The sequence below is a fragment of the Centruroides vittatus genome, unplaced genomic scaffold, assembly GCF_030686945.1.
Source record: "Centruroides vittatus isolate TY-2023 unplaced genomic scaffold, ASM3068694v2 contig_2568, whole genome shotgun sequence".
Taxonomy (NCBI): Eukaryota; Metazoa; Arthropoda; class Arachnida; order Scorpiones; family Buthidae; genus Centruroides; species Centruroides vittatus.
In genome coordinates this window covers 217,153-230,407 of record NW_027121629.1, presented here as the reverse complement: position 1 = coordinate 230,407, position 13,255 = coordinate 217,153, and the positions used below count along the sequence as shown (strand labels likewise).

General features: G+C 30.8%; 1 protein-coding gene across 1 annotated transcript; it reads right to left on the bottom strand.

Moving 5' to 3' along the window:
• Positions 1 to 929: 929 nt before the first annotated feature.
• LOC136971485 (bestrophin-4-like) lies at positions 930 to 12,575 on the bottom strand. Its single transcript, XM_067265944.1, has 12 exons — positions 12,397 to 12,575; positions 11,755 to 11,889; positions 11,409 to 11,575; positions 10,585 to 10,739; positions 8,287 to 8,364; positions 8,023 to 8,175; positions 3,869 to 3,949; positions 1,812 to 1,963; positions 1,603 to 1,731; positions 1,386 to 1,532; positions 1,177 to 1,329; positions 930 to 1,074 (listed from the first exon to the last, which is right to left on the bottom strand). The coding sequence occupies exons 1-12, from the start codon at positions 12,573 to 12,575 to the stop codon at positions 930 to 932; spliced, it is 1,674 nt and encodes a 557-aa protein (XP_067122045.1).
• Between the last annotated feature and the right edge of the window lie 680 nt (positions 12,576 to 13,255).

The following is a 13,255-nucleotide window of genomic DNA, read 5'->3' as shown; positions in this document are numbered from 1 at the left end:
CCAAAGAGTTATATAATAAATTATACACTAGTTTATACACGCATTTTATTGAGAAGCTCTACTTTAGAAAAATGCTAATAGAATGCTAAAATGTAGTTTTGTTTTAATTTAATAAAATGTTTTATTTCTGTTTATAATTAATGAGCTAATTTATAATAGATAAACATTATTAAATTTAATATTTATAACTTAACCTAACACTAAATGATAACGAATATTTTCTGTAATTTAAATATAATTTCATTTCTATATGTTAGAAACGTGTATATATATATATTCTAGAGGATAACCCATCCAAAAAACATTCGCATTTTCCTTTTTTTCTTGTTTTTGAAACAATCTGTGCTATGAATTGAAAAGTCATCGGATCACGTGATAGCTTTTGGCCGGTCGAATGGTTTAATTTACCGATCCTTGTCTGAGAAAGTGGCATCTGTTACTGAGAATGAAGCAGATGGAAGGAGATTTTCAACTGTTTCTCCTTTGGATCGCCTGAGTGGTATCTTCTGTACTTTCTGAGTGGTTCCTTGTCGTATGATTTCGGGATCCTCTTTGTTAGTAAAAGGGGAGAATTCTGTTTCGTTCTTTGGTCTTCCATGATGTCGCTTATGCATCAAATTTTTATTTATTTTTATGTTTTTGAAAATATTTATTCTTTTTTCTTATTAATTAATTAATTTAAAATGAAAAATATATATTGTTATATCGTAAATTATCATATGAACTTTAAATCTTTATCGTGTAGAGTTTTAATAGTTTAAACCAGAAATCTATAAAATTACATATTTTCAAACTGCACTGGTGAGAAACTAATTTATCAGATAAGAATTTAAACTTATTAATATATAATTCAAATTATAAAAACAATTTTGTAATATTTTAAATAATTTTAATACTTAAAATACATATAATTCATCTGTTTGCAATTTTTAATCTGAATCTGAATCGCAGTAAACGTGTACTTTGTTATTTATTTGAGTATTTAAAATGGATGGAGAATTAGTCGATGAATATACTGTAAATGATATACTGTCGATATCGCTTGGTAAACTTTCTTGAGAAACTTCTGGCAATCTATAAAAAAAATTGTATTAATAAATATTTTCATTTTCATGTAAAAATTTTGTCTATTCAAATCATTGTCTTTCGTGAAATAAAATAAAAATAAATGCGAACCTCGCAAGAGGTGGTCTTGTATCTTGACACGGCATCTGTCTTCGAGTTAAAAGTACGCCTGCAGGTGCAGCTATTGTTGCTGCATCAGTTCCAGATATATTATAAATTGTGTCCATTGAGTACTTGTTAAAACTAGAGTCCTTCCCAACACCTCTATAAATTTATTAATGTTAACATGTGACATTAAAAAAATATTTCTCATCTATTACCTGTTTAAGATCCTTAAATATGTTTCTTCAAACAAAGATGTGTTTGACCCTAGGGTTTTCGCTGAATGTTTGATTTCTTTTATATTCCGATGCGCAATCAATTTATTTGGATTTAAACCACGAGTTAGATCTCTTTCATCAGGCGTTCTTATACAAAGACAAGCGTAAGGATTTAATGCTTGAACAATCAATTATAAAACAAAAGAAAAACACTTACTCTCTTCCAGATGATCTGCTCCATATATTACAAATGCAGCATCTTGCTAAAGCAGAAGTTAAACTAGTTGAACTCGAAAAATGTTTATGTTCGTCTCCGAAAACCATTATTTGTTCTTCCCGCGGTATTCTGTAAAAGTAACATCTAATCAAGCATGTATTCTTTAAAATTTATATAAACAGGTTTAAAATAGGCATTCATAAGCATACACCATATGCATTGTAGAGCCTCTGTAAGTTGGTATTTTATGAACAAGTGCTGCTTCTGTGTAGGGTAATTCAGGTTCTTGATGATCCCAATATATATCTTTTTCGATTCGGGGTAATTTAGCATAAAGTTCATCTACAGCTAAATATGATACCTAGAATAAAAAGTTATAAAAACAATTGTATTTTTATTATTTAACTTAACTAGACTACATAAATATTGAGAGGTTGTCTACGTGAGAGAATTAGCCTATCGAATAATCGAGGAAGTGGTGACTTAGGGGTTAATCTCTGTAACTTAAATTTCAGATAAGAAAACCGTTTAAAAATTAAAAATAGAAATAAAATACTTTATAAAGCTTAGTATTAGTTCTTTCATTTAAGAAGCCACCCTCAACACAAGAAGTCTCTTTTAGTTAGGGATGTGGATTCGGGCATTTTCTTTTTTCTTTTCAGTCCTTTTAATATATTAATTTAAAATTAATTACAACGTTATGAAGTAAAATGTAATTATTCTACTTAAAATCTTTAAGAAATTCCAATTTAACATCATTCAGTATAGTATGATAAAGTGATAACATTCAAACTCTTTTCATACATTAGAACATTGTTTCTCAACCTTTTTTGATCTTTTGCCTGTCTTGAGCTGTGATCCCCATAATAGTAACTTGGGAAAAGATTAAAAAAAAAAAAATAATGTTAAAAAGCCACCACCTTTTTTAAATATTGCAAAATAGATTTTTGATTAAAATATTCGTAATTATAGCTTATATTGTTAAATCACGTATCTTTCAATCTTCATATTCAAAACGTGCGTACGGTATTTACGGTATTAGGCCTACTATATAATTGTTATTTTTTAAAATACTTAAGTTTATCTCTACACTAGATTTTACACCAATTTCAGAGGCGAATGCTAAATTGAAGTTTTATGGTATACATCTTTATACATCTACGTGCAATAGGTTTATATTCTTCGGGGGAAAATGAAAATGATAGGGCCTATACATCGCGTACAAGTGCAAGATTCGATATTTATATATTTTCGTTTACAAAAAACAAATATTTGTGTATTGTCTGATAAAAAATAAAACATTTTAGTTTTAAAATTTTCTTATCAAATTTACTTTTGTATTTTATTTAGCCATAATATTTCAATCATTTTCATATAGTTTTAATATTTTATAGGCTCCCTTGAAATATTATGTGTCCCCGGTTGAGAAACATTGTATTAGAGTTTACAATATTACTGAAGTATTATAAAGAAAGGGAAATGAATTCAAAAAAAGTAAAAATAAAATGCAAATATAAAAATATAATATACTGTGTAGTAAATACGACAAATTAAAGCATAATTTAAAATATTAAATGACTGTTTTATTTAAAAATTCTTCGAGTTGACTATAAATACTAGTTCGTACTAATTGTCTATCGTGCATTATAAAATTTGTCACGAATTAATAATTAAAAAATACAGTACGTTATTTTTAGTCACTAAAAATAATAATAAATATTCAAAGAATGCAAAGAATATAGAATATTAGGCCTATAGAAAACAAATAATATCAATATTTACAGTAATATACTATAACATTATCTTTACAAAGAAGGAATTCCGAAAAACTATTTTATTTATTTTTCTTTGCAAGATATAATATAATTCGGTGGTTATTAACAGTACCTAAGGTTATCAAGTTAAAGAAGCGTGTTGGAAACGATTAAGCAAGACTTACAAAATTATTTAATTATTAAACAAATGTTCATAGAATAATTTTTACTCATGCATGTTAGTAAAGCTAATTTTGTATTTCTTCTTTATTAAAATTCATGTAGAAATAGGCACGTAGACAATGCAAAGAGTGGATGACGCTTTGTCGGATGTTCATGTGTTCATCATCCGACCATTATACGAAAAATGCATGAAATATATAAACGAATAAACTAGTATTTTACTGTTCAAAAATTCTTCTTATCCAAAGTAATGAATAAAATAATTTACTTATAATTTAAAACTGATTTATATAACAATTTTTCCTTTTACAAAAAACTTATTTTTAAACCTGAATATGGCGATCGATGAGCCAATTTGTTTCGAAATCGTCATCATCTTCACCAAAGGGATTAATTAGTTGTTCTGCCACCTATTTATAAAAATATATACTTGCATTTGTCCTTAATATGAATAATAATAATAATAATAATAATAATAATAATAATAACTCTCCCGTGGTCACCACCTGGTCGTGGTGGGAGAGCCCAGTAATTTTACTGATCCATAGGGCAATGCAGGCTGGAGCATAAGCTCCTGGTAGGGACACCCATGCCAGTAAGGTCTATGGGGAGAAATGAAGCTAAGAGTGACCACGCCCACATTCTGTGGAGATATTCATCATGGTAATAACTAGATCAAAGTGTGATACCGGCTCGGACGTCGCCCGGGTTAACAAGGTCCGCGTTCGTGGGTTAGGCAGAGGCTCACGTTCGAAAAATAGGTCACAGTCTCCCTTGGTTACCGGTGGCGAAAGCAGCACCGGTCCAAGCATGGCTACTGCAATGCCCTCAACAGATGTGAGGAACCAACCCAGCCTTGGTGTTTCTGTGGCAATGCATCCACAGACCACAAAGGCTGGAAAACCACGCCAACGGATGAAATGGACAGTAGAAATGAACGAGTTTATCATCCGTACTTATTACACCATCACAAAACTCGAAACAAACATGACAGCATACAGACAACAACTACACCATAGATTCACACAACAGTATCCTCATCTCACTGTCACCGAACAAAGGGTTGTTGATCAAAAAAGAACAATTATACACAACAACCTTATTCCACAAACAACACTTGAACTTATCAAACAACAGGTTGCTGATCAAATACATCAACAGACAGAAACATCTAACATTAATGAAGATCATGTAACCTGTCAGGATAATCCAGCAACAAGCATTGATAATAACACACATACAACAATTACCACTAATGATACTACAGACACTTCCTCATCCATCACTGATAACATAGACTTGGATTTAGTTAATACGCTCTCACTTATATTTCAGGAAACACTCACTAAATATACAGGTACAGATCCCACAGAACGACCACGAATACCAAAAATCAACACATCAAAGGAAGTAGGAAAAACACTAAATTATGTAAACACTCACTTACTACCACACTACATTCATTCAATTTCTACACTCTCAGACATTCATACATTAGTTTATGCTGGGGCAGTCACAGTAGTGACACAACATGGACTGAAAGTACAATCATAGACAAATACACAGAAAACACAGTTCTATCACAAGCTTGCCTGGCAGAGAAGAATAGAAACACAAATAAATGACATTAGACAGCAATTAGGCAGGCTAACACAATACACTAAAAACAACATAACACCCAAATTAAGAAAACAGCTCAAAAACATTTTCAAGAAAATAAAAACACACACAAAACATGAACATCACAACACACGCATTACAGAATACATTGATACACTAAAACAAAAACTTGCTGCCAAAGCACATAGACTCAAACGATACAAAACATGTACACTACGAAAACAACAAAATAAATTATTTACAAACAATGAAAAACTTTTTTACAGACAAATTAATAACAAAGCAAACACTGATACACAGCACAGTGGCACACCAACAGAAGAAGAACTCACAACATATTGGTCTTCTCTTTGGTCCAGTGCTGTCACGCACAATGCTGATGCAGGCTGGATCGAGGAGGAGAACAGAAACTTGCACAACATACCAACTATGCCCTGTGTTGAAATAAACATACATGATTTCCAATACACTGTTAACAGAACACACAACTGGAAGACACCTGGTGTAGACAACATTCACAATTTCTGGTACAAAAAGTTTACATCACTGCACCAGGAACTAGCTAAACATCTAACACACATCATCATCAATCCACAAGACATGCCAAATTTTCTTACTCAGGGCATCACCTACATGAAACCTAAAAACAACAATACCACAGACCCCACACAATACAGACCAATTACATGTCTTCCAACACTCTACAAATTATTGACATCCTGTATTGCAAACAAAATATACAAACACGTTGAAGAACACAACATTCTAACAGAACAACAAAAAGGTTGTCGTAGAAACCACAGGGGATGCAAAGAACAGTTACTCATAGATTCAGTCATTCTACGGCAAGCACACAGACAACACAGAAACATACACATGGCATATATAGACTACAGAAAAGCATTCGACAGTGTTCCACACAGTTGGCTGCTACATATCCTACACATGTACAAAATACATCCATCACTCATTGCATTCTTTCAAAACACTATGCAGCATTGGAGAACAACACTACATCTCAGGGCCCATAACACTTCCATACAAACAAACCAAATTTTTATTAGGCGAGGAATTTTTCAAGGAGATTCCTTGAGTCCTCTCTGGTTCTGCTTAGCCCTGAACCCATTATCCAACATGTTAAACAACACGCAATATGGTTACAATATCAGACACAAAAAAACAACACAGTTTACACTGTCACATCTCATGTACATGGATGACATAAAACTTTATGCATCCACACAAAAACAACTTCATCAACTCCTACAAATCACACATTCATACACCAAGGACATACAAATGGAATTTGGCCTAGATAAATGCAAAACAGTTCACATAGAAAAAGGAATCCTGAAGAAAGAAGATTTTGCACTTGGAAATGGAGACGTTATTGAATCCATGGAAGAGGGCGAGTTCTACAAGTATTTAGGATTCCAACAGGCCAAACTAACAGAACATACACAAATAAAGCAAAGATTAATTAAAGAATACCAAAGTAGGTTAAATGCTATTCTCAGAACACAATTAAATGCAAAACACACAGTTAAAGCAATAAACACATATGTCATCCCAGTACTCACATATTCTTTTGGAGTTATACATTGGACTCACACTGATCTTGAGCAACTCCAAAGGAAAACAAGAACAACACTTACTAAGCATAAACAACATCATCCTAAATCCGCCACAGAAAGATTAACCCTTCCACGTAAAGATGGCGGACGTGGCCTGATTGACATAGTTAACCTTCACTACAAACAAATACAGTCACTGCGAGAGTTTTTCTACAAAAAACAAGAAACATCACAATTACATAAAGCAGTAACTCTAGCAGACTCGAATAACACACCATTAAACTTACACTCACATCATATGGACACAACACAACATATAAAAAGCATAGACACCATTAAGCAATCGTGGGCTCGAAAGGCACTCCATGGCAGGCATCCTTACGATCTGGCCCAGGATTTTGTTGACAAAACTGCGTCAAACAGCTGGTTAGCTCGGGGATGCCTCTTTGGGGAGACGGAAGGATTCATGATTGCCATACAGGATCAGGTCATAAATACTAAAAACTACAGAAAACACATACTCAAAGATGCAACACTCACAAATGACACATGCAGAAAATGTCACATCATGCCAGAAACTATACAACACATCACCTCTGGTTGCAAGCTCTTGGCACAGACAGATTATTTACACAGACATAACCAAGTAGCAAATATAATACACCAAGAGCTTGCAAAGAAACACAAATTAGTAGACATCCACGAACCATACTACAAATACATTCCACAGACAGTATTGGAAAACAACACGCACAAAATGTACTACGACAGAGCCATAATCACAGATAAAACAATTTACCACAACAGACCAGACATCACACTCATTGACAAACACAATAAAATCACATACGTTATAGACATATCCATTCCAAACACTCACAATATACAAAACGCATGCACTGAAAAAATTAGCAAGTACACAGAACTCGCCCAAGAAATAAGGCATCTGTGGAGGATGGATAGGGTGCTTATTGTACCTGTTGTTCTGTCCTCTACAGGTGTCATACCACACACACTACACAAAAGCCTGGGCACATTATAATTGAATAGAAACACATATATCACTCTACAGAAGGCCACTATATTGAATACATGTCATATTGTGAGAAAATTCCTGAATACAGACACACACACTGATACACTTCTTTAATTTCTGTTTTGGTTACTATGCCTTGACTTTGGTCCGGCATAGTACTTAGCCACCGGTGTTAACCGAGTATATCTAACTTAACCCAACATAATAATAATAATGTAATTTTTAATAAATTAATAACAAAATAATTTAATACTTTTAACCATCCCATAAAAAAGAAAAACTGTAGAAAGGTGAAGAATGGAAAATATAGATCAATATCTTGTCCAGGAGAACGTTGAGCAGGATCTAAGTATTGTCGTCCAATTAAACAGGTAAGAAAAAATAAATGTGTGGTTAACGTAACTACCTAAAATATAAAATAAAACAACATATAATTAAATTAACCTAAATAAAAATTAAATAAAATTTTTATTTTTATATTTAATATAAAAATTAGGCTTTTAGAAATACGAATTACCTGTGTATATACTAAAGGTACTGTTACCCAATCATAACACCACAAAAGACTAGTTTTCGATCGAAATTCATTAATTTCCTGAAAGAAAAATTAACATTTATATAATAAACAGGGCTGTGGAGTCGGAGTCGGAGACGTCAAAAATCGCCCCGTCTCTGACTCCTTTTTACTTTCCCAACTTGTTATGCATATAAAAAACGAAAAAGTATTTGAATCGTGTCACATTTGACCCTTCGAGTTTTTTGCAAATCTATACGTTTGGAGATCTTTCGAACCCAAAAAATGTCAAATAAAGGAAAAAATTTGTGCGCGCGTATGTTAGCGACTAATTTGTTTAATTTCTTTATTCTGTTCTGAACTATTAAACAATATCTCAGAATGAGTAAAGTTTAAAAAACAAAATTTGGCACAGTAGCATGTGTATAAAGGGCATTAATGCTATTAAATTTTGGTTCTTATTTACAGGTCGACAGGGTAGAGACATAGAAGGGATTATGTGTCATATCTCCAGTGTGGTCGGACTTTATTGAATATTTCACTCGTTATTAGCATTCACAATCTTATAATATAATCGAGATGGGTTAATAATAATAATAATAAGCTCAGAGTTCGAACGGTTAGGTGTTGAAAGTTGAAATTTGGTACACAGTTAGGATACGTCATTAGAATGTACACAAAGAAAGGATTTTTCGAAATTCCTCTCGCGGGGAGAAAGAGATAGTTAAGGATTACCTGAAGAACTCCGTTTGTACTGTACTATTTTAGATACGGTTTTTTTTGCGTTTTTGCGAAAAATCGAACATACTTTTAGACCCATCTAAAAATTATCTAATTAGTCTCGGAAGAGAGAGGACCTAATTCTTGCACCCAGTGAAAACGGGTAAGATCAGCTATAATCTAATAATCTTAATCTTCGTTATCGTTACTTTTTGTGAGCAACATCTGGCTCATCTGCTAGTTTTTATTTTTTTATTTTTTATAAAACTCGTCTCTACCCTCAAAATTAAGCTTCAGTTCTAATATGAGTACAGACAGAAAAGGAAATCTTACAAAATTTGAAGATGATTTTTACTCTGCAGTGGAAAAAATAAATCACATTAACCACTCTTCAAGTTTGTATGTTAAAACGACGATACTGCACTATCCAGACATTATCCGAGATACAGCATTGATTGTCACAGCATTGCCACCAACCAAGTTTCAGTAGAGCGTTTATTTTCCGCTCTTAAAATTATTAAATATGATTTAAGAGCTTCAGTGAATGCTGATTTAATAAAAGTGATTTTTTTTGTAAGAAGTAATTCAGTTTATAACAGAGATGAAAAATAATAAATTAATCAACATGGCAAAATAAGCAACCTTTTTCTTTACGAGTGTAAATGTTATTTTCTCATTCTTGACTTAATGTATCTGTATACATATATATTATCCAATTTACTCGTATATTATGTACAACATTTTTATTAAACTAATTTGTTTGTGTACGAATGTATTTACTATTTTTATTCATACATGTTTACCAAATATCATTGCCACCATCAAACAAGTCGATAAATGTGAATTTATGTATTCAGTAGATATGTCAAATTTTAATGTTTAATTAGTTTTTTAAAATTGTTTTATTTTGTATTTTTAAAAAATAATCAGAATCGTCATCATTATTACTTTCTCGGCAGTTATACAGTATAGGCCTATAACAAAGGAAAAGAATGACTTTCCCAGATTTTTTCTCTTTTGAACTCGAAAAGCCTTGAAACGTAGAGAAGTGCAAACGGATGTTAGAATGTATACCAACCGATTCAGTTCAACCATTTCGAAGCTTAATAACTCCTGTGTTAAACCATCCGACTCCGATTTAAATACGTGCCTCCGTACAGTCTAACATTCTTACATACAGAAAAAAAACCTGAATCTTGTGCATATCTCGACATTTCGAGATGTTCTGAGTCCAAAAATGCAAAAATTTGAGGTGGGATCATTTTTTGACCGATCGCTACACTTTTCCTCTGTTATATATAACAGCCAGAAAAGTAAAAATTATCGAATACATATTTATATATTGACTATGTCATTACTTAGAGGAGTGATTTAGCTTTGGAATAAAAAACTTCCTACGTTCTATCTTTATTAGAGCTATATTTATTGAAGTTTATATTCTGAAGTCACGTGATGAGGTCAGAATTTTTGGGCCTACCTTGTTAACAAGTCCGCCCCTGGTCGGAGTCGTGTAAAAATCTACCGACTCCACAGCCCTGATAATAAAAAACCAAATATAAATAAGTAAATTTTTTAAAATACCTCCAAAATATGTTTGAGTGGTGCTCCTTCATGAACTCGTCCTTCTTTACAAGTTAAACTTAAAAGATTTATAAACCAGATAATTGGTACCCAATGTTTATTCACTTTCGTGGGGACACTTTCAAAAAGTTCTCTTTCCTCTGTAGTCATGAATCCTATTCAGGTCATAAAGATTAACAAAAAATATATAAGCCTACATCATATCTTAGAACACATTTAAAATATAAATATAATATTTGACTATTATATAATTTTAAATATTAATTATATAATTACGGTAAAACTTCGATTTAATGGACAAAATTTCCGTTCCGTATGTCATACGTGAAAATTAAAACCCTGTTAATCTTAGAATAATTTTTATAGGTAATCAAATTAACAGGTTTTGTTTTCAAATCCACAAATCACCGCTCTTAAGAACATCATCTATTTGTTTATGTAGTTAATTTAATACAACCTTGTGCATTTTTCCAAAAAAGTTTGCTAATTATTTCGATTTAGATCGTATACTTGTTTAGTACTATGGTAAGTACAGTACATGTACTGTACATAAGCGATAAAATGTTCTATATATAACGAACTTTCGGTTTTAATAGATGCCCCTCGCCCGAATTAATCCATTAAATCAAGGTTTCACTGTATTTAATTGTAACTGTAGTTAATATCAACAGTAAATATAATAACAGTAGAAAGAAACAACACTCGCCATCTAGTGAGAAAAACATGACTTAAAAATTTCAAATATTGATTTCCTTTTTTAAAAACAAATCTATTTCTAAGTTTTAATTATATTTAAAACCGAAAATTGTTGTTATTAAATTTACCAGCTTCAACTAAATGTTTGACAGTTGGAAAGCGTTTCTTGACCGCTCCGCTTATAGCTTGGAAGACGAGCACAAAACTCAAATTGACATATCTCATTAAAGTTCTTCTCAACAATCTTCCTCTTTCGTCGGATCCACTAATATAAACCACGATTGTATGCAGAATTCTAAAATTAAAATTATTATTGTAATAAATTTAAGCTTGGAACAAATTTAAGAAATTACTAAAATTTTATTAAAATCAAAGTTTAGAGGAAATGAAAACTATGTTTGAATGTTTGTTTTTTTTTTCCTATATTTAATGCATGCATACAAATGAAACTATGATAAATACAAATTTTGTAACCTATCAGGCCACGGAATTGTTGTAAATTGATTCCACCATCTTGTGACGACAAAAGTTACGTAAAACCCCAAGACAAAAGATAATGGAATGAGACTCACAGTTTGGTCGCAATACATTGCTACTTTCTCAAATGTTCTGTAAATACAAGTTAAAGTTAAAATGCTATTTTTAATTTCAATCAAAACCGCCCTAAAAATTTATATAAATTTAAAATATATATATATATTTCAAAACTGTTTTCGTTTAATCAATCAAATTCAAGTAATTTGCATCAAATTACTTGAATTTGATTGGTTAAACAAAACTTTTTAATGCTTAGATAGTTCTTAATTAATAAAAACAACAATTAAAAGACTAATTAATGTAATTTTTAAAATTTTTACTAGTTTTTAAATTAAAATTAATAAAAATATTAATCATTTTTAAATACAAGTAATGATTAATTTATAAAACATTTAGTTTAATTTCTATCTCTACCTCTAGGGAGATTAAACGCAATATTGTGTTTTTACATTATCTTGAGATACAACGTTAAAAAAAACAAGTTAATCCCTTCAATAAATCAAAATGGAGGTAATTATGTTTATTTATATATCAACTACAGCACCTATAAGAATGTAAATGATTAACTTCTTCACCTACCTTCTTTGGGATTCAGACATGAAGTTCCTGTAAGTTATACTAATTGCAGCGTAAGCAGTAGCGTACACTAATAATTCTTTGTAAATTAATTTATAAACACTTCCTCTCCATTTAACTAACAGTTTAGCAAATCCTAAGAAACTTGATGTAGCCACGTTGAATTGATAAGTAATAGTCATGTCAAAATGTAAGAAAATATAAACTGTAAAACAGAAATTATCCATAAGTTTATATAATTTATTAATTTCAAGATTACGTAAAAATTTATTTAGTTTTAAAGTTCATATTATATGTTTTTAATTGTTTATAACGTAGAATTGAAGTTACGAGAAGATTTAACAACTTATTATTTTAAAAAAAATAATAAAAATGCTGGGACCATTGATGTCTTGACAAGTTCTATTCTCGTTTCTCATCCTTTACAAAAGAAAATTCTCATAGAAAAAATACATAAATTGTGTCGTCTGGAAGTAAATTAGATCACTTCTTTAATATTAAATTAAAATATTTTAAGTTATATTCTAGATTATATGACGAATTTTAATATCAGCTTATAATAAAAAATTTATATTTAATTCGTTTTTTTTCTCCTGTTAAAGTATTGTATGCTGTGTTATATATTTAAAAAATTGAGCTGTTATATCATAAACTATCGTATGTCGACCTTGGATTTTACCATTTTCTAAATCGAAATTTTATGACATATCTAATATTTGAAATGTTTATATCTATTTATACACAATTTTTGATTTTTTTTTTTAATTACAGAATTTACTATTAGAAAAATTTAGTTTAAAATAAATCATTATTAGCTTATTTATTTAAAATTTTGTAAAAATTCATTGTTTATCAGAAATAA

What these genes read in the sequence shown, in the direction of transcription:
- LOC136971485 (XM_067265944.1), bottom strand. Translation starts at nt 12,575, where the DNA reads ATGACTATTACTTATCAATTCAACGTGGCTACATCAAGTTTCTTAGGA. An exon ending in CAAACATTTAGTTGAAGCTG is followed by an intron (nt 10,740 to 11,408) that starts GTAAATTTAATA and finishes TGACCTGAATAG; the next exon opens with GATTCATGACTACAGAGGAA. An exon ending in AGCAGATCATCTGGAAGAGA is followed by an intron (nt 1,533 to 1,602) that starts GTAAGTGTTTTT and finishes TCTTTGTATAAG; the next exon opens with AACGCCTGATGAAAGAGATC.